General features: G+C 34.2%; 1 protein-coding gene across 25 annotated transcripts in view; it reads left to right on the top strand.

Annotated features, from left to right (window-relative positions):
* The window catches only part of RBM26 (RNA binding motif protein 26), an 84,359-nt gene that overhangs the window by 41,298 nt on the left and 15,260 nt on the right, over positions 1–27,801 (top strand). For 15 of the 25 annotated variants that reach the window (XM_013980610.2, XM_013980609.2, XM_021065773.1 and 12 more), the window contains 11 exons: positions 413–524; positions 1,615–1,774; positions 4,808–4,972; positions 5,898–6,029; positions 7,220–7,291; positions 14,877–15,002; positions 15,354–15,428; positions 16,205–16,372; positions 17,831–17,935; positions 21,183–21,383; positions 24,500–24,586. In XM_013980610.2, the coding sequence (XP_013836064.1) occupies positions 413–524; positions 1,615–1,774; positions 4,808–4,972; positions 5,898–6,029; positions 7,220–7,291; positions 14,877–15,002; positions 15,354–15,428; positions 16,205–16,372; positions 17,831–17,935; positions 21,183–21,383; positions 24,500–24,586 (1,403 nt within the window). The remainder of the gene's footprint in view (positions 1–412; positions 525–1,614; positions 1,775–4,807; positions 4,973–5,897; positions 6,030–7,219; positions 7,292–14,876; positions 15,003–15,353; positions 15,429–16,204; positions 16,373–17,830; positions 17,936–21,182; positions 21,384–24,499; positions 24,587–27,801) is intronic. The other 10 variants (XM_021065777.1, XM_021065779.1, XM_021065776.1 and 7 more) reach the window with 3 other exon arrangements.

Below are 27,801 nucleotides of genomic sequence, written 5' to 3'. Positions count from 1 at the left end.
AGAGACAACACCAGATCGTTAACTCCATGCACCACAGAGGGAACTCCTCTAAGTTACCAGTTCTTAAAGGTCTTTGGACTATTGTTAAATTTTGAATCTTGTAGATTGTGCATTTGATTTCAAAACTATAAACTCAAAGCACCAATGTGATTTATTTGTTATTAATTTGACATATGAGAATTACTGATTCTTCTTCATTTAGGTGTGGAAGGAATTCAAAATAAGTTAAAATCCTTAAGTTACTGTATTTAGATATGCATTTATTTCTATATTTTCTGAAATGTATATTTAGACAAAAAGCCAGGACTTTGTTTTTCATGCTCATTTAAGGAAGTGGCTGTGTTTAATAGAAAATGTTAATCTATGCTTTCTTTTCTTTCTTTCTTTCTTTCTCTTTTTTTTTTCCAAACAGAGAAGCCTCCTAATAAAAGCAGTATGAGGATAGTCGTGGATTCAGAGTCAAGGAAAAGAACCATTGGTTCTGGGGAGCCTGGAGTTCCTACAAAGAAGACTTGGTTTGATAAGTAAGCTGTTAGGGAAAGTTGAGGAATTTTATTTTGCAGTGATTTTTAGGTTAGTTGCGTTATTACTGTGACAGTATAATGTTCTCTTTAAAAATACAATTTTTCTGTAGGTAGTCCCCAACTAAAATATATAATATTCGTTTTCCGAAAATGTGTAAGTTAGTCGTCTGGTACTTTCTTATAGAAAGGGTGTGGTGGTTGAGTGCACAATTTTCCTATTTGTACCTCTTCCTACCTCCCAAAAAACCCCACCGCTTAGCTTAGCGATATTTTTGAATACTAGCTTTTTAAAGGATAGTCATGAGCCCACTATTAGGGAAGGAAGTCTGCGTCAGGTCTGGGAGAAGGCTATCACATGTGGGCAATTCCTGTTAAGAGTTAGAAAGCAATCTTTTACTGAAGTGGGGGAGGCTGGATAGGCACTGAAGTTGTCAAGGAAGAGAAACAAGAATCAGAATGTTAGTGTGTTTGATGATTCATTTATAAATTTGCATGTTTGAAGAAAGACCAGGATAACTCTTTCAGAGCTTTAACGTGTGTTTAATAATGGATAATTTCTAGAAAGATTCTGCCTTTAATTCTGAGATTTAAGGCAAGCAGTATAACTTCCCTGGGCCACAGTTTTGCCCCTTTCTTCATGTGTGTCAAATGTGTGGTCTCTAGTTCTGACTTTTTTTTTTAAGTTCGAAAGAGGTTTTGATGGTCATTGCTTGCTTTTAATAAATGTTTTAAAATAGGAAACATTTCAGTAAGCTGGCTTTTACAAAAATGGAGCAAAGGTTATATATGCATATTGACTGAAGGAGGGTACAAAGACCTTTCCTGCTGAAAATTTTAAGTAGAAATGCAATAGAAGTGGAAAGGAACAAATGATATGGAAGAGCCCTTCTCGCTTGGCTCCATGAAAGATGAAAACTACTAATTTGGTAACATCATTTTTTGAGAAAAAAAAATTAAATTTCCTTTCTCAACTAGCAATTTCAATTTGGAAAAAAAGTTGGACTTAAGTTGTAAGATTAAATTGTAATCCTTTGTACTTAATAGGGATCAGGATTTATAAATGAATATATTAACTTGATTTTTGTTACAGACCAAATTTTAATAGAACAAACAGCCCAGGCTTCCAGAAAAAGGTTCAGTTTGGAAATGAGAATACCAAACTTGAACTTAGAAAAGTTCCTCCAGAATTAAATAATATCAGCAAACTTAATGAGCATTTTAGTCGATTTGGAACCTTGGTTAACTTACAGGTAAGAGCTATGAAGTGATTCTGTTGTCTTTGTGTAATTATTTAGGCGGGGGGGAACCTTAATATAGTAAGAAAAATACCTTTATAAAGAAATATTATAGAAAATTTGCTAATATTCTAAATTTAGAAAATTAGGTATGAAATGAAACTTTATAAAAAAAAGTGTGATAACATATTTACTTTGAAAATGCAGGAGTTTTAATTGATCATATTATGTAGTTTTTACCTAATAGTTTTTGCCTAATAGAGTTTTATGTAGTTTTTACCTAATAGAGGTTATCATAAAATTACAGCAAAGTTGAATAAATAACCACTCTGGTAAAATCTAATCTTATAGTAGTTTTCATTTCCTCAGTTTCATTTTAGCACTATGCTTAAGTCAGATTTATTTTTGCCATCTCTGTGATAGGACACATTTTTTTGGTCGTTTTTGTTTTTTGGGTTTTTTTGGCCACACCTGTGGCATGTGCCAGGGATTGAACCTGTACCACAGCAGAACCCAAGCGACTGCAATGACAATGCCAGATCTTTAACCTGATGAGCCACACAGGAACTCCAATGGTGGGACAAATATAATGGATACTTCTGGAGTCCAAATGTAGTCTATAATTAAATATTTGCTTTTCCCTTTACCATTTTTGAACATCTTTTACAATAAATTCAGTGTAATTTGTATTTGATTTCACCTAAAATTAAACTTTGGCTTAGGTGTATGTTACTTGTGAAGTTATTAATATTGAGTTTATACTATGTGATACGTTGAAAGTGTTGAGATGATGTTTGGCTTCTTTTCCTGTTTGTATGGCATTCTTTTCAACTAAAACAATTATTTCCTATAATCTGATAAAAATAAGAATAAATGTTAGAGAGTACAGCTTAAGTTGATATTTTGGAAAAATATTTTAAAAATAATAAAAATAGATGAAACAGTGCATGCATGCTTGGGGTAGGGCACCAGAGATTTACATAGAATTTACAGAAAGTATTTTTCAGCACTGTGTTTTTCCTATTCTTTCTCCCAAATATCCCTATAATATTATTATGTTTTGGTAACAGTTTACCATGTGTTGTTTTTGGATTTTTTTGTTTTATATTTCTGTGAGTATATATTTACCTATAAATCAGTATGCAAACTTAAAAATATGTATTTAAAAGTATATGAGCCCATATTATACATATTACCCTGTAGTTTTTTTTGTACTTTATCTTGAATATTTATAAATATCTTTTTATGGCAGTTCACCTTGATCTACTACATTTAGATCTAGACATAAAAAAGTTCATAGAATATTCTTTTCCTTACACAATTAACTACATTAGTAATTATTAAAAACAATTTAAAGCTGAGGGTTAAAACATGGTATCTCATTGTTTCAATTTGCATTTCCTCAGTTACTAGTGAGGTTGATAGCTCTATACTGGTCCTTTTGATGTATCTGTATACTGCCTACATTATTATTTATAGACTATATGTTTTTAAAAAATTAGTCTAAAAAACCATTTAGTTTTATCCTAATAGGACATATCAATGAAATTGATGTTTTAAATTAAATAAATGTGTAATTATTAAAATGCTGCCTAAATTCCCTATAGCTATTATTTATTGAATACTTAATACTCTTTACATATACACATACACACATATACACTCTCTGGTTTACACAAATTATTATTTAATTCTTTTTAAATTTTTTATTTTTTTGCTTTTTAGGGCCACACATGCGGCATATAGAGGTTCCCAGGCTAGGGGTCCATTCGGAGCTACAGCTGCCGGCCTATACTATAGCTACAGCAATGCAGGATCTGGACCATATCTGCAATCTGCACCACAGCTAATGGCAATGCCAGGCTAGGGCTCGAACCCACAACCTCATAGTTCCTAGTTGGATTCGTTTCCACTGTGCCATGATGGGAATTCCCCCCTTATTTAATTCTTAACAACTCCAGAGTGGATATTGTTATCCCTTTTATGGAAGAGGAAATGGAGGCATAGAAAGATTAAATAACTTGCTCATGCTCCTGTGAGAGTAACAATCAAGGTTTGAGCCAGGTAGTTTGAATCAAGGTCTATATGTTTAGTTTCTATTTTGTATTGCTTTGCACCAGTAGTTTATGTGACACACCTTAGAAATTACTGGTATTATTGAAAGAACAGAAAATTAAATACTAAAAAAGCCTTAGATCTACTTATTCACTGTATGGGTCTACAGAATCACATATTCTTTCTTTTTTCTTTTTCTTTTTGGGCCATCATGTGGCATAAGGAGTTCCTGGGCCAGTGCTTGAATCTGAGCCACAGCTGTGACCTACCCACTGAGCCAGGTTGGGCATTCCAGAGATGCCACCGATCCCATTGCACCACAGCAGGAACTCCAGATTACATACTCTTTGAATCTCAGTTGACTTATGTATAAAATGTGATTATTGCTGTTGTTATGTTGTTCTTTATTTTTTTTTCCCTTAAATTTTCTTGTACTCTTGGAAATACTCTTGTGAGAATTACCAATTTAGAAAATTTTACAGATGGATTTTTCTATAATTTTTGGTTAGAGATCACCTCTTTTAAAGTAGTTTATTGCCTTCTCCTGACTCTGTGGATCTTAACATCACTCATTGACATAGGGATTGTTTCTCATAGTATTAATATTGGGGGTAAAAAGTGGAATTTTTTTTTTTTTTTTTTTTTTTTTTTAGGGTTGTACCTGAGGCATATGGAGGTTCCCAGGTTAGTGGTCAAATTGGAGCTACAGCTGCGGGCCTATGACACAGCCACAGCAACTCGGGATCCAAGCCAAATCTGCAACCTACATCACAGCTCATGGCAACACGGGATCCTTGACCCACTGAACAAGGCCAGGAATCAAACCTACATCCTCATTGATCCTTAGTTACCATTTTTTTCTGGCGTAAAAGTAATCTATGATAATCTGGATTCCTACTTGGAAGGACCAGTATTTTATTTCTTGGGGAATTTTACTGTATGAAGCAACAGATTCATTTGCAAATTCACAGTTCTTAATATTTTAAATCTTAGGTTGCCTATAATGGTGATCCTGAAGGTGCCCTTATCCAATTTGCAACATATGAAGAAGCAAAGAAAGCAATATCAAGTACAGAAGCAGTGCTAAATAATCGCTTTATTAAGGTTTATTGGCACAGAGAAGGAAGTACCCAGCAGTTACAAACTACTTCTCCAAAAGTAAGAGAGAAGTGTATGTGGAATTAAATGCTTTTCTTAGAAACTTCTTAGCATAGATGTTTTTTTTTTTTTTTAAAGCAGGTGCATTATAATCAGACATGAGTTCAAATTCTGGCTCTACCATCATTAACTAGATATAGACTTTAGGAAGTTACTTAACTTCTCTAACCTGTTCTCTCATTTTATTATGATGTTAATCCCTAGTACAGATAATTATAAGGTGATTCGTGTAAGTCATATAGAATAGTCCCTGGTAGGTGGGATTCTCTCCAGTACATGGTAACTATATGTGTATTTTAGAAACTCAGACTGTGGGTTCATCTTGGAAGTCTTTCTCTCCCTCTATCCATCTCTCATTCAGCCAGTCAGTCAATATGTAAAGTTTTTTTTTTTTTTTTTTTTTTGTCTTTTTGCCATTTCTTGGGCCGCTCCTGCGGCATATGGAGGTTCCCGGGCTAGGGGTCGAATCGGAGCTGTAGCTGCCAGCCTACACCAGAGCCACAGCAACGCAGGATCCGAGCCACGTTTGCGACCGACACCACAGCTCACGGCAACGCCGGAACCTTGACCCACTGAGCAAGGGCAGGGATCGAACCCGCAACCTCATGGTTCCTAGTCGGATTTGTTAACCACTGCGCCACGACGGGAACTCCCAATATGTAAAGATTAATTTGTTGTTTCTAGAGCTGAAAGAGGAGAGAGAGACAGAAGATAGTGAAGGGTGAATTTTAATTTTTTCCTCTACTTTATAAATATTTTGTACACCTGTATACATGGCATGAAGGAATTTGGGAGGTTAAGTTTTGATTATAAGCTGTACTTTTAAAACTTTCTCTGTATGGGCAGTTTAGTAACAAAATAACAGAGATTACTTTGCGTGCTCATGAACTGTTCAGCCTGTTTAACATTTTTTTCTTGTTCTGAGGTAATGCAGCCTTTAGTTCAGCAGCCCATTTTGCCTGTTGTGAAGCAGTCAGTCAAAGAGCGGTTGGGTCCAGTACCTTCAAGTACTATTGAACCAGCAGAAGCCCAGAGTGCCAGTTCAGACCTTCCTCAGGTAAATGAAAAATCTTATAGTGCCCATCACATCATAAGTTTTCAGTAAATTAATTTCCCATGGTGATTTGAATTATAGTTAATTGTGTGTGTGTATATTTTTATACATAAATATTATCTATATATATTTGAACCCCACCTTTAAAATTTTTTTATCCTAACTTTTTCACAGTCTGCTTTTCCTATAGTATTTGAATCTTAAATTCTTTTCAATAGTTAATATTTATTTATGGGAAAGAATTCTTTTTCACTTTTTAGAGGAGATAATTTTCCAGTAAAACAGCCTGAAAAGTAAAGTTTCAGTAGATCTTTTTTTCCCCCTATCATCTTTTACTTAACTGGAATGCTTCTCCAGAGATAATTATGTCGTAGACTGAACTGAAAGCTTTTGGGAAGGGAAAGCTTACACTTTCAAGTTACTTAGACAGCTCTCTGAGAACTTGCATCACTTGTTTCTGACTCTCAAATTCTCTTCTCTATATGTTATTCCCTTCCCACTCCCTTCCACACTTGAGTGGCAGTTTCTTGTTTCTGCACCCTCAGTCTCTGAAACTGAACTTCCCTTTGTCTACAGATGTTTCAGTATTTGTTGTGTAAAATAGTTAGGATGTAGTATCCTACTTAGCTAATGGATGCCACCTTATTAAAATAGTCTTTGTAGATAATTCCTGAAAATTTTTTTTAAATATGCACAATGTAAATTAGTAGATGCTTAAAAAAACAAAACAAAAAAAAACCTGTTTCTATCCTGTTGGCCTATGTCATTACCAAATACAGTATATTTGGCTATAAAACAAACACGCTTTAGGAAAGAATGGTGTTTGTTTTAAGCTCAAGAAACAGGCACGGGTTTTAATTGCTCAGATTTAATATTTAGAATGTACAGACTTTCTACTTGTCAACATAAGAGTCTAAGCACTAATGATTCCGTGTCAGTGGAGGGGGCTTAAGTAATCACCTGGTTCAGACCTCTTATTTTACATTATAATTTTTTATGTTTGAGTAATATTGTATACTGTTTGTTTTTCCACACACATTTTCTTTCTCTGTTTTTGCAAAAGGCCCAAGTTTTTTAAATTAACATCAGTATACTTACAGAGTCAGTGTATGGTAGAATCAGAATGTTCAAAATCCCTACAGACTTACTTATGTTTGGGGAAACACTGAATATGTCCATTTTAATTTTTTTAGAATGTAACTAAGTTATCTGTGAAGGACAGGTTGGGTTTTGTATCAAAGCCATCTGTTTCAGCAACTGAAAAGGTAAGAAGAATAGCATGATGTGTGTGTCTTGGCTTCATAAATGTTTTCAGGTGGCATCTTAATTTTTTCATTTTTTTCATAGTTACAAACTCTTGCTTCTTAATAGTATCTGTATCTTTTATTCCTACGTTTTTGCCTTCCATTTGCTGAAAAAGAAAAATATTTGCCTACCTCTTTTTACTTTTTGCATCAGCATTTTAATACTTGCTGCTCACTGTATTTCCTTATGCTCCATTCTTTTTGTTTTCTCTTTTAATTTACTATATTTTCTTTAGAGATATTACGCATTTTAATTTGAAAACTCTGGCAGCCTGATAGAAAGGGCCATGAATTAGGAGTTTTACCTGAGTTTGAGCTCTGGCTCTTCACTTACTAACTGCATGACTTTGGGCATTGCTCTTAACCTTTCTGAACCCTTTTATTCATTGATAAAATGGTGATGGTAATATTTGTCTTATTTACTGGGTTATGTTAGGATTAAATAACGTCATTTAAGAGTATTTGGTAAACCAGAAAGAATGATATAAATACATTTTTCAATTTATTACTAACAGCTATTGTATATAGCCTAACAAAACAGTCATTTCCTTTTTCAGTGAAGGGAGCAAATGCTGCTTAAATTAAGAGCATTTATGGACCTTCCATGTAGATGTGTTATTTTCTCTGTTAGGTATCAGTGAATGCCCTAATCTTTAGTCTTATTTTGAGTTATGAGGAATCACAGAATATTAGAATTAGATAAAATCTTTCTCATTTCTATATCCTCACCTTGAAGGAGGTAAGGCTCAAGTAGTTTTTTTGGTTGACCTAGACACTATGAGTTACTGTTCTAGGACTGGAATCTGGGTCTCCTATTTCTAGTCAATCGCTCTTTCTATTCTAAAGATTACATAGGAAATTGATGTTATAGAGCATTCCATGAAAGAGAGGACCTGCTCTCTTCACTGATTCTTCAATAAATTATTTTCCTTATTTACTATGTAAGCTTTGGCAGTTCTAGAAGTATGAATCCAATTCTGCAAACCAGATTTTCCTCTTGGGCACCTAGCATTACTTCAGACATAACATGCCTAAAATGATTCATTATTTTCCATATAGATTAATTTCTCCTCCTACCCCCACATCTAAAAGTGATGTCCCCATTTTCCACAACATGGAAGCCTAGGAGGCAGTCACTTGAGTTTGTAGTCCAGTGCTCTTTTTCTGCCACTTACAGTTCCCTGGCCTCTGGGATGGCATCCTCCTCCTCTACTTTACACTGCCACCATCCTACTCTTGGACTTATTTTAATGTTAACTCCTTCCAGAAACTTTCATTTCTTCAGCTAAATGGCTTTGCTTGATTCATAGTTCATGATACCTCAATTATTGTGGGTCTGTTACCTCTGCTTTTCTTCTTTTCTACCCTAATGAGCTCTTTTTTCGCTCTTTGTCTTTTGCTGTTTACTGCCTCTTTTTTTAATGGTGGTTTTTCTGGTGTGCATTTCCATCTGTCTAACTGAATTCTAGTCATTCTTTTAAAGATTGAAAATCTCTCTAACCTTTACTGTGAAATCTCCAGATTCTTCCATGTATGTTCCCCCTTTTCTCTGAATTTGTGTGACTTAGTTTATGCTACTAAATTTAGCAGTATTTGAATATTTACAATTGATTAGGTTTATCCTCCTTGATAATAAGTAACTGAGGAATAAAATGATACAAGGACTATTATACTTAGTATACCACTGAGCAATTCTAGAGAGTTCTAAAACCCTGATTATGTTTGGGGTCTTTTTATGTCAAGATTTAGATGCTATTTTACTTTATTTTATTTTATTTATTTATTTTTGCTTTTTAGGGCTGTACCTGCGACATATGAAAGTTCCCAGGCTAGGGGTTGAATTGGAGCTGTAGCTACCAGCCTACACCGCAACCACAGCAACTCAGGATCCCAGCCGCATTCCGTGACCTACATCACAGTGCATGGCAATGCCAGATCCTTAACCCACTGAGGGAGGCCAGGGATTGAACCTGCAGCCTTATGGATCCTAGGTGGGTTCATTAACCGCTGAGCCATAAGGGGAACTCCCAAGGTTTAGACTCTAAAATAGAAATGTACTAATTATAGCTTTTATGAAATTTTTCTCATGTGTTTTGCTATTTGTTTTCATTATTGTTTTTTAATGTGTTTTGTATAGCTTTAGATAAAAGGTGTACAAATTTGGATTGATAGTATAAATTTGCTAATATAGTTAGCACTGAGTTTCTGAAAACTCACTAATGGTAGTTGGCTGTTTATGAAAAAAAATTACTCAATAAATATTGCAAAGACTCTTAAGGAAAGCAGTCACTTTCAGTGAACTCATTTATAGAATAGCATTTTGTTTTTGCTTATTCTTGGTTATTTCTGTTCCCCTAGTCCATAGGGTTTTTTGCTGCGTAATCCCTAGAGCTCAGTGATTTCAGAGAAGTCTTAGGAAGAATCGAAAAATGTGATCTATTCTCAAATGTTATTTACACTTTTTAAATTGAAAGGAGGGGAAAACTCAAACTTTGAATCTAAATAGTATATTCCATTATTGTTAAATAAGTAAACAAATGTAAAATTTTATCCCCTACCTCTAAACAATATCCAGTCATTAGTGATTCTTTTTTATTCCAAGATTGAATTTTTGTGAGAGGGCTAAGAAAGAGGAAACTTAAAACCTGATTGATACTGTAAATATTAAGATATTGTAATAGCTATTAAATAGGTATTACTTAAGTAGAGTGATCAGTGAAATAAAGTTTGAGTGCCTCAGCTTACTGTAGAGGGATTTGTGGAGAATTAAACGTGGCATCTGCATATACCATCCTGGTTATTAGTTTTTTTGTTTAGTTGTTTTTGTAATCTGAAAAGATATTTTGGTCCCCTTGCATGATGATAAGTTAGCATCTGTACCATGAAACTTTTAAAAGGGAAATTGTGTGGCATAATTGAAGGAACATTACATGTCATATAGAGCATTCAGCTGTAGCATTTAGCAGCTGACATTCCAGATGATCCTGAACAAGTCTTACTCTCTCTGTTTCCTTAACTATGAAATACAGTCATTTAAGTAACCCGCTGGTTTTTAAAATTTATATTTGTTGTATATTTTCGCTGCTTTATTATAAAGATTAAGGAAATTTATGGTAGTTTCTTTTTATAACTGTTATTGATTAATTTTTTTAAGTGGATTGGCCTCTGTCAGGATTATTCCATGGATTACTCAGTCAGGATTATTAGCAGGATTATTTTTCTTACAGAAAAATATGATTTATATGAAATTATTTGCTGTGCTGAATTTTCTGGGAACCAAGCTATTTTAGCAAAAATTGATTACTGTCTTAACACATTTTTCCTTTGATGCTAAAATATTTCTCTGCAAGATTTTCAATATCTTTTCTTTTAAACTACTTAGTATTTTTGAAAGAAATAAAATTGTTAATCCTGAAAATATTTGGTAATTTAATTTTAAAGTAAATTCCTGTCCTCGCTAGAATTCCCAGTTAATTCAACTTCGTTATAGAAAACCCATCTATGTGCTGCTTTAAGAGAATTTTATAAGCTGAACATTGAGAGTTATTGAAAGTCTGATTATTTACTCAATATAAAAATTGACCATATGGTAATTATATTTTAAGTTTGCTATACATAAATACTAAGATACTGTATTTTTATTGCATTTAAGCAAAGGCACTTGGTTTGAAATCCTGTGGAAACTAGCTTTTTGTGAGTGTGGCTTTGAGGCATCCTAATTATGTTTCTTTCTGTATTTGATTTTAACTTGGGCACTGGTTATTAAAAAATAATATTGGGGAATTTAATTTGTAATAACCTTTTTCGGCAGTAGTAATTTTTACAAAATCCTTTTTTCCTCTGATTTTTATCCATGAGATAAATCTGGTGTTTTTTGTTGTTTGTTTTACAAGTACTAATAACATGGCTGGTGATATTTTACATAGGAAATAAGATAAGGAGGTGGTAATGGACTATAACCTTTATTTTACTGGGGAATTGATTTTTATCTTGGGAAGTAAGAGGTATTAGTGATACATATTTTAACAACAAAGCATGTGACACTTTCAGCTCATCTTAGGAATTCACCAAAACTTTGATTACCAGACTTGACATGTGTATTACAAGAAAAGAAAATTACAAGCCAGTATCTTATGAGCATAAACACAAAAATCCTAAATAAAATGTTAGCAAATATACATTGTTGAGAAAGATAAAACATCCTGACCAGGTAGAGTTTATTCCAGAAATGTAAGGTTGATGAAATGTTTGAAAATCGGTTTAATTCACCATGTTAGCAAAATAAAGGGGTAAGAGGAGGAAGGATGAGGGTAGATGTTGGAAGGAGGGGAAAGGACTCCATATGATTATCTCAGGAGAAAAAAAAGTCCAATAAAACTATTTAGTCACATTAAACATTTTGCAAGCTAGAAATAGAAACTTCCTTATTTTTGACAAAATATATCTGCAAAAAAAGACAACAAAAAAAAACCCTCTACAGCTAACATATTCAGTGGTGAAATATTGAATACTTTCCCTCTGAGATCAGGAACAACAAAGGAGGTCCACTCTTGTTACCTTTTTTTAAAATAGTATAGGGCCTACCCACTATAATAAGGCAACAAAATAAAATAGAATAAACATTGTAAAGGGAGAAACAAAATGATGTTTTCTCTTAGGCAACATTATGTATATGTGGAAAACCTGAAAGAATTCACAGACAGCTGGAACTAATAAGTACATGCACGTAAGGTCACTGGAAATGGGTCAGTATGTAAAAATATGGCATGTGCAGAAAACCTAATAGAAAATAGAGAAGCTGAGGTTGTTTAGAAAGGCCACCATGTTTTCAATTGTGTTATTAGAATCGTAGCATCATCTTTTCCATTGGTTTTGTTACTTCCCTCCACTGCTTTCATTTTTAACAGATTTTCCTCCCCCCCTCCCTTTTTTTTTTTCAGATTTTTCTTCTCTTTTATCACAACTCTGTCCACATCTTTTGAAAATACAAATATTCCTTTCTGTTCACACTCCTAGTGTCTAAACTCTGAAAGCAAACAGATTCAGAAAGTGAGCAATATTTGTAGTCAGATAGTTCACTGCTTCTAAGTCATTTCATTTTCACATTTCTACACCTCTGAAATTGGGCTGTATCTTATAGTTGTTGGTGTTTGTGGTTATAATTGGAGGCCTTTTTCTTTAATTGGGTTATGGTAAATGATAGTGTGTATCCTAGTCAGTGATATCTTGTGTGCAGTGTTTTTTACAAAAGGAAGTTCCTGAAAAAAGCAAGGAAGTGAGATGCTTCTAGGAATAAAGGAGTCTTCTCATTGTCAGATATTTTGTTATTCACCTTGAAACAGCACTCCTTAGTCTGATATCTGGTATTAATAACAATACTTCAAAGGGAGTGTTCCCTACTCACTGAAATTTGAGAAATACTGAAATAAAAAATTATGTGTTTCTTTACTTCTGGAGTTCTCACAGCTATTATGATAATATTCATTTTGAAGCTAGAAAATAGGGTTATATTGTTTCCAACTTTGAGTATAGAAATCTTTTTTGGTTACAACTTTTCAACTTATTAAGGAATCATCATGACCAAACAGTTTATGAAACACTCAGACTCTTTCTTCAGCAGATTATCTTGTGTTTGTCCCTTTATAAAGTTATTATCTCCCCCTTGATTATATAATCATACAGCTTGACATTGTGTGGTGTGGTAAGGTAGCATGGAAGAAATTTTTCTCTGGAATTACAGAGAATAGTGACAAGTTAGTGTGAACTACATCTATATCTACTCTATTTTACTGAGTGCAGCCATTTCATATTTATTAGTGATATCTTGCATATCTTCATTATTGAAGAAAATTATCAAATTTTGATACATATCAAATATTGTAAAGAACCTTTTATTTTTAAACATCAATTATGCTGTATGGAACTAGTATAATTACAGTATTTTAGGCTTTTTTAAATTTCATTTAGAGGCTAAGATATTCTTGAATACTTATTTAGAGGCTACAATATTCTTTTTTTTTTTTTGTCTTTTTGCTATTTCTTTGGGCTGCTCCCGCAGCATATGGAGGTTCCCAGGCTAGGGGTCGAATTGGAGCTGTAGCCACTGGCCTACGCCAGAGCCACAGCAACGTGGGATCCCAGCCGCATGTGCAACCTACACCACAGCTCACGGCAACGCCGGATCGTTAACCCACTGAGCAAGGGCAGGGACCGAACCCGCAACCTCATGGTTCCTAGTCGGATTCGTTAACCACTGCGCCACGACGGGAACTCCCACAATATTCTTGAATAAGTTGCCTGAGCTTTGTGATGTTCCTTATTCTGATTTCATGATAAAAAATTAGAAAGTAGTGTCCAGATTGCTACGTTTCTGATATACCCAATTATTTATACATTTTAGTAGCTAGAAAGCAGGGCCCTTTTTTCTCATTGATATTCTTCTGTTTATGTAGTTCTTTTAACCTCTTTTAGGTCATAAACTGTTCACCCACATGGAGGATAAAAAGGCAGTCAATACACTTTTTTTTTTAAATTGATCATTTTGTAGAAAAGATTGTCCACTCAGATCTATTACCATTTCATTTTAATTCAGTGTAAAAGTGCTTATTGAATATTTACTATGTACCCCAGCACTGTTTTAGGCACTTCAGACATAACAGTTGAATCAAGCCAAAAATTCCCTATCCTTACAGAATGAATTTTTGGGTTTGTAAGGACATTAGACACCATCAAGTTAGATTTTATTATAATGAGCAAACTGAGGCACAAAAAGGTACCTGAACTTATCCAGGGGCTCATAATTAGTAGCAAGATTTAGGTACTGGGAGATGAACAAAGAGGAGAAAGGCACAATTTTTGTTTCAGGGCTCTTACAGTGAAGACAAGGAGAGAGAGACAGGGAGAGAGATATAAATTAATATAATATCAGATCATTTTTACTATATATTTTAATAGGAATAATACTTCATCAAAGGACCTAGGTATAAGAAATAAGTGATTAGGGCTTCGTGGAGATCCTGAATGGTTGTTCAGAACCTGAGCTGGGTTTAAAGGAATAAGGTCACTTAAAGAACAATGCTAGCAAAGGGGTGGAGAGAGGAAACAATAAGTTTAATTTCAGAACTGTAAATTACAAATCATTTTAAATTGTAGAAAAGCATCTGATTTCCTCTTGTGCTGTGTTTTTGTGTAGATTTTGCTGTAGTCCTTAGGAATACTGGTAATATATTCAACAATTTCAGTGATATAGTAATGATAGTGTTTTTTAATTGATTTGAAGCTTTTGTATGTTTTTTACTTTTTCTCTAAGTATATGGTGGTGTTAATTTAAAACTTTTTCACTTTATGGTTTATCCCTCATTCATATCTTCCTTTCAGATCACTAATTGTGACTTAGTGATTCGATGCTAATTATAATAGTTAATTATAAATACATAATGCTTTTAGTTCAGTGTGCTAAATTTTGACAGGAGTGCTGAAGGAAACAGAACTTAGGACATCATGAATGCTTGATACCTTTTTTGAGAAATTGAATTTGTGTTGGTAGGTGTTGTCTACATCTACTGGCCTAACAAAAACGGTATATAATCCAGCTGCTTTGAAGGCTGCACAAAAAACCTTACTTGTTTCCACCTCTGCAGTTGATAATAATGAAGCACAGAAAAAAAAACAGGTAAGTACACCTAGTAGTATACAGAATTTGCATGTTGCAGAGCTTTTCTGCAGTGTGTGTTTTTTCAATGCTTAATCATAAAATAGAGCTGAAAGAAAGGTGTATGTTGGTTGCCACTGGACTTTTATTTTCTGTAGTATACAATAAATATTAATTTTCTTGAAATGGAAGGTTCTCCTGATTAATCTTTGAAAGTTGCATACATATTTAAGATTTATGTAGGAAAACTTTGCATGTAATTTTTGTTGCTAAGCTTCTTCAGTTACAACCTGTTCTGTTTTCCTAAGTAATTTTGTTATCAAAAAAGTAAGTGGTAAATGTTCTAATGATACTTTTGATCCTTTTCTCTAGGAGGCACTGAAACTTCAGCAGGATGTAAGGAAAAGGAAACAAGAAATTTTAGAAAAGCACATTGAAACACAGAAGGTAAAATATTAAAGTTAGATTTGGCAAAATACATTTATGTCATAGTTTTTAGTAATTTAATCTTAAACTATAGATAGTCCTGAGAAGCTTATTTACTATTATCAACAATGGTAAAACTGAAATATTTATCAATAATAGTGTGTATATTAATTGATAATATATTATGGATGAAATACACACATTACACAGTGGACTGGGGAGTTGGATTAGTTTAAATGGAGCAGTGATTAACTTGAAATGAAAATAAGGAGTGTTTACCTAGGTATGTTGCCGCCCAGTAGTTTGTTCAATGTAAAATGGAAACTTTTTCTCATTGTTGATAGATATATGTACTTTTCTTTAATTGGCTTGGGATTCCCCAGTCCTATGCTGTCTGGTACAGTAGCTAAGAGCCACATCTGACTATGAAGTACTTGAAATGTGTCTAGTCCAAATTGAGATATTCTGTAAGTGTAAGATACATACCAACTTTCAACCACATATTATGAAGAAAAAAGGTAAAACATCTCAATAATTTTTGTCGAAAGTTACATTTGATAAATTGAGTTAAATCTAACATAATTTAACTAATTTTAATGTATCTCTCTTTAAGGTGGCTACTAGAAAATTAAAAATTATTAATGTAGCAAAAAAAAAAAAAAAAGGAGTTCCCACTGTGATGCAGTGGACCTAATGATTTATTAATGTGGGAAAACTTATTTACATTGCTGTGTTTGCTTTTTTCATAATAGTAGGGATAAGTTTCCTATATTTTTCTGTTTTTAAAAATTTGGCAGATGTTAATTTCAAAACTGGAGAAAAACAAAGCAATGAAGTCTGAAGATAAAGCAGAAATAATGAAAACTTTAGAGGTTTTAACAAAAAATATTACCAAGTTGAAAGATGAGGTCAAAGCTGCTTCTCCTGGACGCTGTCTTCCAAAAAGTATAAAAACCAAGACTCAGGTATTTTGATTTGTGGTGTTATTCATATTACTAAAAAAAAAAAAAAAATACTATTACTTACTAAAAAAAACTTAAAACACTGTGTTGTTTAAGATTCAGTTTTCCTTTTTTAGCTAATATTGTTCGTTCAAAATTTGATCATTATATAATACCATTCTCCCCCTCCTCTATTAATGAATAAGTAAATAAATACAAATAAGCAAACTCTACTCATCTTTTGAACCCTATATATTGTAGTTAAAAAGTCACTAATTAGAATAATTACAGATAATCTTGAAAAGGTAGCTTGAGGACAAAACAGTATAAGTACTTGAATGCTTGACTGAGAAGTTTGAACTTTATAAGTAGTTGGGGTGTAAAATATTAATGAACAGAGAAGTAACATTCTGATATCACTGTACAGAATGAATTGATTGAACAGGAGAAAGTTCAGGTAGATGAACCCTTTAGAAACAAATAAGTGAGCAAGTTATTGTCAGATGACAATAAGTGATTTTAAAAAAAGAAACACAGTGCTACAGATGTGTGTGTGTGTGTATATATATATAAAATCATGAATCCGTATTGATATTTCTGATTCTAATCCAACACTACAGTGTTCTCTTTTTCTTTCTCTTATGCCTTATTTTATCTCCCTGTTCCTGTAGTGATAACTTGATTCCCACTAACATCAATATAGTACTCATTTGCACAGTCCTGTAATACATTGAAATAGTTTCAGAATTTCTATAACAACACCACTTCCAATAACTAACTATAAAATTCTGAATTTGTTTTCATTCTTTACAACCCTACAGTATATACTCCACTAAAACTGTGGAGTCAAAACTGGTGTAGAATTATCTTTCTTTTTCCTTTTGTGTGGTTATGTTCTTAATTTGATAAAATTAGGTCTATTTCTATATGTATACAGAATGTATATAGAATGTATACATTCTATATGTATTCTGTATGTATCCCCCTTTCCCTTCATTCTTGCTAATTTAATTTTATTTTTTTGAATAAGTAACACATTAACATGATATAAAAGTTACACGATATGAAAAGGTATATATAGACAACCATTCCATTTTCCCACTGTCTCCCCCTCTTGGTGTGTGTGTGTGTATGTATTCTTTCCTACATAAAGCATATTATATATTGACATTGACACTTCGTTTTTTTGTTTGTTTTTCTTTTCACAGTTCTTTGCTAAAAAATTACTCCATAGAAATCTCACTTTGGCTTCTGCATGGAAAATGAATTATAGGGAAGTTGGTGGATGTAGGAACAAGTTAGGAAGTTATTGCAGTAGTGTAGACCAGAGGTGATGATGGCTTGAACTAAGATGGTAGGACTGGATATAGAGAAGAAATGTATGGGTTAAATGGAAATGTGTAAAAAATTCTTTGTAAAGAGTTTTGTATAAATGCAGGATATTAATTATTGTCACCAAAAATATTAATTACTACTTTCTAGATGCAGAAAGAATTGCTTGACACAGAACTGGATTTGTATAAGAAGATGCAAGCTGGAGAAGAAGTCACTGAACTGAGGCGAAAGTATACGGAATTACAGCTGGAGGTATGCTTCATCACAGCTACACAGTACACTAAAGATGAGTAGTTGTAGTCTTAATGATTAATTTGAAAATATAGTCCTCTCTTTCTGATTAACAGTTGTTAGCAGTCTCTGGCATTGAGCGTTGATGCAGGAAAGAGGGAAGATGCGGCCCAAGAAATGGCAAAAAGACAAAAAAAAAAAGAAAAAAGAAAGGCGTTCCTGTCGTGGCGCAGTGGTTAATGAATCCGACTAGGAACCATGAGGTTGCGGGTTCGGTCCCTGCCCTTGCTCAGTGGGTTAACGATCCGGAGTTGCCGTGAGCTGTGGTGTAGGTTGCAGACGCGGCTCGGATCCCGCATTGCTGTGGCTCTGGCGTAAGCCAGCAGCTACAGCTCCGATTCGACCCCTAGCCTGGGAACCTCCATATGCCAAGGGACTGGCCCAAGAAATGGCAAAAAGACAAAAGAAAGAGGGAAGAGGTTAGCAAAGTTTTCACGATTAATACAAGTTTTTTAACATTTAATGAGGGGTGGCAACCGTTTTAACTTAATAAACAGGTCCCTCTACTGCCAGTGAATTTTTTTCCTTTTTTGTTTTTTTTCCCTTTGGGACCATGTTAAAGGCTTTTCAGATATTCTTATGGAGATACTCTGTGCATAAATAAGCATGTTACATTGAGTTACCCTAAGTATCATACTTTTAGTAGTAGAATTATGTTGAAGAACATGCTTACTTAACTTTTGCCTATAGATGGTGCTGTGGATATTTATAAAAGAGACAAATAAACTAGTTTTTTATAGTTTAGTTAAATGATTATATAAGAAAAGTCTAGTGAAATTTGATCTCTATACATGAGAATTTTTAACCTTTAGCAAAAAGATATTTAAAAATCATGATTACATTTTGAAGTACAGAGACATTTATGTCATTAATGTAGTTGGTTTGTTTATATTTATTGTTGTTGCCACAATAAAATTTTTTGTCTCTTTGTTACTTTTGCTTAATCTGAAAATAATGCTTTTTTCCAAATTTGTCAGTAACTTGATTTTCTGATTTCAAACATAGTACAAATCTGTAATAGATGCTAGCACCCAGGTGTTAAAGACTTAGCACTTAGTTACCACTGTGCTTGTCTCAAGGCTCTATCTTCTCTACCTGTCATAGGAGGCCGTAGGACAGTGTCCTAAACTTAGAGAGGTAGCATATTGCATTCTCTGGAAAATTGATATGCTTGTCTGTGTATCCTGCCCAAGTTAACAGATTTTGAAAAAGATAGATTTCTTTTATGTTAATGTAGAAATTGTGTTTTCATAGTTCTGGAGATTTTATGCCTGTGTTGGTGGGACTTTAAAAAATGTTATCATTTAAAAATTTTTGGCCCATTATTTTAATAAATAGATAATAGTATTACCAATATTCTTTGTATTATTAGTCTGTATTTCCAATCTTTATCATGATATAACTAAATGGCACTGAAAGACATCTTCTGTTTTCCTTTTATGATGGCCAAAGTTTAGTTTGCAATTAATATTAGTATATGGAGAAATGCAGTGTATCCCAGAGTGTGTTCATTCACCACACCAATTCCATATGTTAATAGGTGTTAGCGATAAAAGCTTTTGAGGCCAAATAAATTTGATGAAGGTTATAGTAAACATGCTCTTGTATATGATTTCCTAGAGGTTTGTGATTAGTCAATCTCCAAAAACATGTATTAAATACTTGTTACTGCTCAAACTTACTTGTCCATGGACCCCTTTTTTAAAGGAGCATTTTGAGACATTAAAGTTCCTTAGAGCGTACTTTCATATATGCCGTGCTATTATTAACATCAATACTTGACCTTTGAATTTTATTATTTGGATTTTAAGTGATTACTTTAGCTAAAGTTAAGATTAACTGTCTTGAGATGAAGAAATTAAAATATTTATATTTGCAGAGATTTTGGCAGTGGTGTCTGCCTGACATTTTCACTTGGATCTCTTACATCCTCAGACTCAGCATGTTCAGAATTGTGCTTGTTTTGTCCCTCAACTCGTTACACAGTTACCCAAACCAGAAATCTGGGAGTCTTCATTGATTTCTCCCTTTTCTTCAGTGTTCACACCCATTTAATTACCAAGTTTTAAACATGTTACTCCCCAATGTATCTTAAGTGTTTTATTTCTCTTTATCTCCTTTGCTGCCACTGTGGTCCAAGCTTCTCTCTTCAGGTGTCGGGGCTACCGTAGTAGCTTGACTGGTTTCCCAGCTTGTTTTTCCTTCTCCCAGAATAACATTTTAAACACTGATTTGATTATATCACCCTGCTTCTCAGCTTCACATTTTTAAATTTAATTTCATGGCTCATGGGATAAAAATCAAAATCTTTAACATCATCCTTAAAGTTGTTCATGATCTGGCTCTGCCTGTCTCTCCAGCCTCATCCTCTCCATCCCATATGGTCCAGCTGTACTGGATTTTATTCCTTCTTGAAAGTACCATGTTCCTTTCAGCCTTGGTTCCTTTGTTCATGCTTTTACCCCCACCCTTCACACTTGCCTTGCTTGTTTTTTGTTCCTTCTTTGATTCATTGAATGAATATTAATTTTCTAGAGTCTACAGCTGCTATTATAGCTGCTGGGGGAAAAGTAGAAAATAAAACAGGGGAAATTTTTGCATGGAACTTTTATTCTAGTAATTTATTCCTTGCAAATCTTTAATATTCTAGTCAAATCTTTAAGTAAAAACATTTCTTCATTTTTTAGTCACTTATTAATATAATTAAATAACTTGACTGCTTAATGTCTCTACCTTTCTAGGATTTGAGTTTCACAAGGGTAAAGACTAGCACACAGGAAGTGCTCATCAAATATTTGTGGAATGAAGGAATAGTGTGCTATTCATTTAGTGTGATACAGTGGAATATAAGTTACTATGCTGTATTGATTGTATAATGGTGTTAGAGTAAGTGATCAAAATGATGAATTTGAAAAAACTGTACCTGCTCAAGCCAACAGGCAAACAAATAGAAACACTGTGTTTGTAAGTCATAACTGGGAAAAATACACACACATATATATAGGTATTTGGTGTCTATGTATTAAACTGATTTCTGAAGTAACATTTAACACTATAACAAAATTGTGACATCCTTTTGCAGGGTATTAATTTGACTTTGATATCAAATTGTATAACTCATGTCAAATTGTAATGTGACCAAGGATAATACTTGACTTGTGTTAGTAATTGCGATCTTTAACCTATCAATTTGTCTAATCTTTTCTAGGCTGCAAAACGAGGGATTCTTTCATCTGGCCGTGGTAGAGGAATTCATTCAAGAGGTCGAGGTGCTGCTCATGGCCGAGGCAGGGGTCGAGGTCGAGGTCGAGGTGTGCCTGGTCATGCTGTAGTGGATCACCGTCCCAGGGCTTTGGAGATTTCTGCATTTACAGAGAGTGATAGAGAAGACCTTCTTCCTCATTTTGCGGTACTTTCTTACTGTCCAATGAAACAAATACTAATAATGATGTTGGGGATAATTAGTATTAAAGGGGAGAGTATGAAAATGAAATGAATAATTTTTTTTTGGTCTTTTTGAGGCCACACCCACAGCATATGGAAGTTCCCAGGCTAGGGGTCAAATTGGAACTATACCTGATGGCCAGCCTGCATCACAGCCACAGCAACATAGGATCCGAGCTGCGTCTTTGACCTACACCACAGCTCACGGCAACGCTGGATCCTTAACCCACTGAGTGAGGCCAGGGATTGAACCTGCCTCCTCATGGATACTAAACAGATTCGTTTCCACAGAGCCATGACAGGAACTCCTGAATAATGTTAAACCTGGTCATTTCACCAAAGGGTTTGCTTAATCTAGTATAATCTTTTATTAGGCATGTAAAAAACAAACTAAGAATTTTTTTGTTTAATCATTGCCTGGAAGAAATGTTGCTATTTTTACACTTACCAGGCCTTCAGATATTGTGAAATGAATGATTAACTTTATTATTTCAGAGAAGGGAGTCCTTCAGTTTAATTTTGTTTGATATTTACTTTTACAAAAAATTTAACATTGCATGGGTTATCCGTTTAAAAAAAATTAAGATGGTTTTTCATTTGTTAATACTGTATTCTTGCTCTAGCTGATACAGAAATTAAACGACAAAATTTTGTAATGTAATCCTGATGTTGCCTTGGTCATTACCAGGGTATAATTAAAGGAAGTCAGTCTAATGCTAATAGACTGGAATATGAGGAAGGAGAGTAAGATTCTAGTCCCTGCTAATCCATTTTTTAACTTGGGTTTCCTGGGTTCCATTGAGCTCATGTGCAGAATGGAGATGATAGCTGCCTAAAGGCCTTTTCCATTCACATGTTATGGTTCTTAGTGGTATCCCAAAGGTTAGTTAAACTAAGCTTTAGTCTTGCCCTCAGCATTAGAGCAGTTGCTCTGGAGATACGAAGTAAATAACTAGTTCTTCACCATCAAGGATTTTATATATATTGGTTTAACATAAACCAGTTAAAGTAAACTACAATTTATAATTAAGTTAAATTTATTAAAACTTGTAAATACTTGAACAACTTAGAGAATATCTTTTTTCCACGTAGGAGAAAGTTTCATGAGGTAGTAAAACTGAATCTTGAAGTATAGATACGCTTGTAGATAGGTACACAAATAATTTAACCTTTTCAATGTTCAGATTTAGGTGTTTGACAGGTGTATTCTAGACTGTTAACAGCAGTTACAAATGTGAAATTATACTTTGTTAGGACATAGAGAGGTATTAAAAGAAATGGTATATGTTTAAGAAATGATAACAGCGATTAATAGTTAAGGATGGTACATCTGGAAAGTACTATTCTTGGTGGGTTCAAAGGGAGAAAGAAAGGAATCAGAAGACTCGAAAGGCGCTTGGAGATAATCCAGCCCAATTCTTCCCTGCTTTGTACCCCACTACCACACCTTCCCAAGGGGAAAAAGATCCAGATAACTTATGTGGATTACCTCTAGTTATTCAGCTAATCAGGAAATTATCAAAGAATATGCTAAAATAATCCAAACAAATATGGTGAGTTTATGGATGTGTGTTTTGGTGAGACTAAGATGGTTTGGTTTTAGAAACATTCAGAGCCTCTAAACGGATATTCTTGCATTCATTTGGAGATTGGAACTCAAAGTTAGTAGTGGTAATGCACATGTAAAAATTGTCAGTCTTTAAATAAGATACCTTCTTTATCTCAACCTATGATTTGAACATATGACAGGTATCAGAAAAAAACCCTCCATTATTAAAGGACCATTAACTGTTACAAAATGTGATTAACAAAATGTTTTCTTTAATTTATCCACTGGAACCAGTAGTAGTAATAATAGAGCTAAAACTTACAGAGCCCTTATTTTGTTTCTGAATGCTTTATATAACTCACCTTATTAGTTATTTTGACAGCTCTATGAGGTAGGTACCTTTATTATACCTATTTTAGAGATGAGGAAAATGAAGCATGAAATGTTTAAGTAAGTTGTTCAGGTTTACACGGCTAGTACTAACAGAGGTGGGACCTGAATGAGTCTGCGATCCATTTTTGTTACTGTGCCCTGCAGAATTTTTCTGTGTGGAATATGTATATTTAACAAGATTGTGGTTATAATTTTGAACTAAGAAAGAAGGAAGGTATTAGTAATGATATGTAAAGGATAGAGCTTCATGTGGTAAGGTTGCTGTTTGCAGAAAGATCTTCCTACACATGGAAAAAGTAAAATCCAACACACCCAAAACAAGCAAATTTAATATGTCTAGCTTTTAAATGTCCTCAAAGAGTATGGTCTAGAGAAGCATAAAGTAAAAGTAAAAGCAGAGTCAGTTAAACTTTTGGATTGAAAGACCTGGACTCTCATCCATAGTATGAGAGTTACTTTTGAGAGTATGTGAGTTACTTTTTTGAGTATACGAGTAACTAAGTTACTTTGGAAAAATTACTTACATTCTCTGACTCTCCCCCAGCTTCCCCCCCCACCGCCCCCGATTTCTTTAAATTGCAAAGATTCCAAAACCCCATATTCTAAGGATTAAATATTCAGCTTTAGAAAGAATTTTGCATATTCTGGAATTGGAATAATGAGTATAAAGGAATGGCAATAAGGAAGGTCAAGTTAAGAATCCTACTGCAGCAGCTCAGGTTGCTGTGGAGGTGTGGGTTTAATGCCCAGCCTACTGCAGTGGGTTGGAGGATCTGGCGTTGCTGCAGCTGTAGCAAAACATTTGCAGCTGTGGCTTGGATTCAGTCCCTGGCCTGGAAATTACCATATGCTGCAGGTGTGACCATTAAAAAAAAAAAGAGAGTAGTTCAAAGTTCAATCAAGTATAAGTTTCCCTAATTCTGGGAAGAGTAGAATTGTAAATAATATTAGAAGATAGGATCACCCTTTATCTTACAGTATCAAATACTACAGGGAATTATAATTTCTGTCTCCTAATCACCCTGAGTTGTTATGTATTCTAGGTTATTTTTATTGGTATTTTAATATTTTAAAAACCATTAGCATTTTGGATGTTTCAAAATATTTATTTGGAGGAAATACTCTTTTTTAATTTAAAGCAATATGGTGAAATTGAAGATTGTCAGATTGATGACTCTTCACTTCATGCAGTAATTACGTTCAAGACACGAGCAGAAGCTGAAGCAGTAAGTATTACAAATCATCTAATTTATTGAAATACAGATTTAAATGTTTTGTAAATATTATCTTTAAGTTGTAATATGAATGAAATAACTACGTTACTAAATACATTTTGACAGTAGATAAAAAGAACACATGAAGTGGAATTCATGGTCACAATGAACGTCCTAAAGCAGTGAGGCAATTTTATATATAACCCAAATGTTTAGAGTATGGTTACCAAGTTGAATGTCAAGTTGTACTGTCTTGAGACATCAGGAATTCTCTTTCTGTTCTCTCTAACAGGAGATAGGGCCACTCCCCTTTTCCATTATCCCTTTACTCAGCTGGCTCAGAACAAGTCTGCTTCGGCAGAATGAGTGATGAGGCTTAAGGTAGAAGCTGAGTTATAGTTCTGATGGCTGCTCTTCTTTACTACCTCTTATCTGCTGATTCCTAGTCCCAGTTGGCTGAACCCTAAAGAAGTGTCCTTTGCTTAGCATACCCCCAACTTTTGCTGAAGATACGATATATAGCTTTTAGGGTCCTTTTGGTATATTTGTCTTAAAATGTGTATCTTGAATTCTTTCTAAAGAAAGAACAGAAGTATATGAAGCCTTGTCTTTCTTCTGGGTTTAAAAAGATAAAAAAAAAAGGGAAATGGGTGTGAGGTGTAGGGGAGTCATAGGAACCTTTTTAGCCCTGTGTGTTTTTTCTTTGGGATTGTAGAGAAATAGATGTACAGTTTTGAGCTTGGAAAGATGCATTGAGCATTGTAGTTAACGTCACGTGAACAGAGGAGTTGTGTGGTTTTCAGAAGTTTTAAGATGATTGTGGTCTAAATAAGTTTTGAAAATCTTCTAAATTGCTTTATCCTCTTTGTAGTGCATACTCCCCACCAGCACATGGTACATTGCTGGGGGCCTGTCTGGAGTAGTTGCTCTTGGGGCAGTGTAACCTGTAAAAGACTGTAAATGTGATAAGTCTCACAAAAGTGTTTAACTGGGCCCGGGAATAACATAGTTTCAAGGTTAGGTGGGTAGATAATAGTTTTATGGAATAGAAGTTCCTCATCTTAGAGTTTTATTAAATCTAGTTTTGAGAAATCTTGTATTGAAAGGTCTTTTGTGAAAATAAGAGGTAATTTTAATTGATGACAGTTTAAAATTTTCTTATTAGCTTGTATATCTATCAAGAAAACAGATCTTTGATCAACTTTTCCTCAGGTATTGTTGAGTTCACAAGTTAAGAATAACCTTCCTTTACATGGTAGCTTCAATGACAGTTTTCAGTGTAATGTTGGGTAGGTAGCTTGAGAACTGTTTTTTTATGTTCTGTTTATTTTCTGGGACTTAGTCATATTATAAAACAATGATAGTTGTTATGTTTAAATTGTTACAGTATTGCCAAGTTGTGAATTTAGTAACAACTTTAAAAATATATGTACTATTTCTCCCTGCCTTTTTTTTCTTTTCTTTCTTTTTTTGTCTTTTCGCCTTTCCTAGGGCCACTCCCATGGCATATGGAGGTTCCCAGGCTAGAGGTCTAATTGGAACTGTAGCCGCCGGCCTATGCCACAGCTGCAGGAATGGGGGATGCGACCTACACCACAGCTCATGGCAACGCCAGATCCTTAACCCACTGAGCAGGGCCAGGGATCGAACCCGCCACCTCATGGTTCCTGGTCAGATTCGTTAACCACTGCACGCCACGATGGGAACTCCTCTCCCTGCTTTGTTTACATGGCTGAAAGGAAAAAAATACCTCTTGCCTCTTAAATAATTTTTGGGTATTTTTGCTTTGGTAAGTAAGACCTATTCATATATACCTTCTTTCTTTGGCTTAGTTTTTCTACATAAAAGATGTTAATTTTTTAATATACATTTTTATATTATGTATATATTTTCCAAATGGATATCAGTCAATTCGAAAGACCAGGGATTAATGTATAATGAAAGATTTTATTCAGTGAAGGTTGAATAAGTGGCAAAATAACTTAGCTTTAGTTAGATTTGATGAGATTTAGCTTTTCAGGGTAGATAACCATTTTAGTTGTACTTACTTAACAGACTCAAACAACTACCATCTCTATGATGAAAATTTGGAATTAAGTTATAGAAGTTGTTAAAACATGAACATTTCCTTAAGCCAAAAGAAATTTCTTGAAACTTTGTAACATTCTATTTTACAGGAGAATAGAAAATTAAGTTGAAGCTTATTTTATACAAGCAGAGTATAGACTAAAGCAGTGGTTTACAAACCTCTGGATTTCATGGAACAATATGGTTTAGGAATCTTATTTTTTTGTTTTTATTTTTTGCTTTTTAGGGCCACACTCAAACGGCATATGGAGGTTCCCAGGCTAGGGGTCGAATCGGAGCTATAGCTCCGGCCTCCGCCACAGCCACAGCAACATCAGATCTAAGCCATGTCTGCAATCTGCAGCACAGCTCATGGCAACGCCAGGTCCTTAACCCACTAAGCGAGGCCAACCTCATGGTTCCAGTCGGATTCGTTTCCCCTGAGCCACGATGGGAACCCCAGGTTTAGGAATTTTAAAATTAGTGTGTTTGACTTTGAGGTGCCAATTTTTAATTTTCTCAAAGAAGAATACTTATAAAGTACAAAAAAGATTGCTTGTACCATCACCATCCCATAAAATAAAGAAGAATTTAATACCAAAATATAGATGGATAAAAACTCAAGGTAAAAGATAGGCCTTCCCAAGAGAAGTAAATTATCAACCTTTGCTAATATTTATTTCCAAATATTTCATTGTTCATAATTTCTGAACCATTGTGTTAGATGATTGAATATATGTCTCTTCATTTTCTGAAGTCAATAGATGCATATTTCAAGGTGAAAGTATAGGAATAAAATAATTGAGACATTCAAACATGACTGAAAAGTGAGAAATTTTCCCCAAAAGAGGTTGAAATATTTTAAGGAATAAGCAGAACCATTTTAGCTTTAGGTTAAGATGGTTAAGGACTGACTCTGGTTAGTTAAAAGATGGGTCCCCCTGCTTATTTTCTATTTTCCAGTTTGCCTAAGTACCACACCAGTGTACTAAAGGTGGCTAAGTACTCAACAGGACAGAAAAAAATAATCTCTTTCCATAACTGTCAGAGGTTGTTTTTCCTACTCTAAATTGTTCTATACTTTTGTAGGAAACCGGGATCCAGTTTTAGGACAGGAGTAGTTAAGTTCCTGTTTTATAAGAATCCGTCCCAAAGGTGAA

This window comes from Sus scrofa, chromosome 11, assembly GCF_000003025.6.
Source record: "Sus scrofa isolate TJ Tabasco breed Duroc chromosome 11, Sscrofa11.1, whole genome shotgun sequence".
In the NCBI taxonomy this organism is placed as follows: domain Eukaryota; kingdom Metazoa; phylum Chordata; class Mammalia; order Artiodactyla; family Suidae; genus Sus; species Sus scrofa.
Note: the sequence above shows the minus strand (reverse complement) of the source record. Positions and strands in the feature narration are given on the sequence as shown.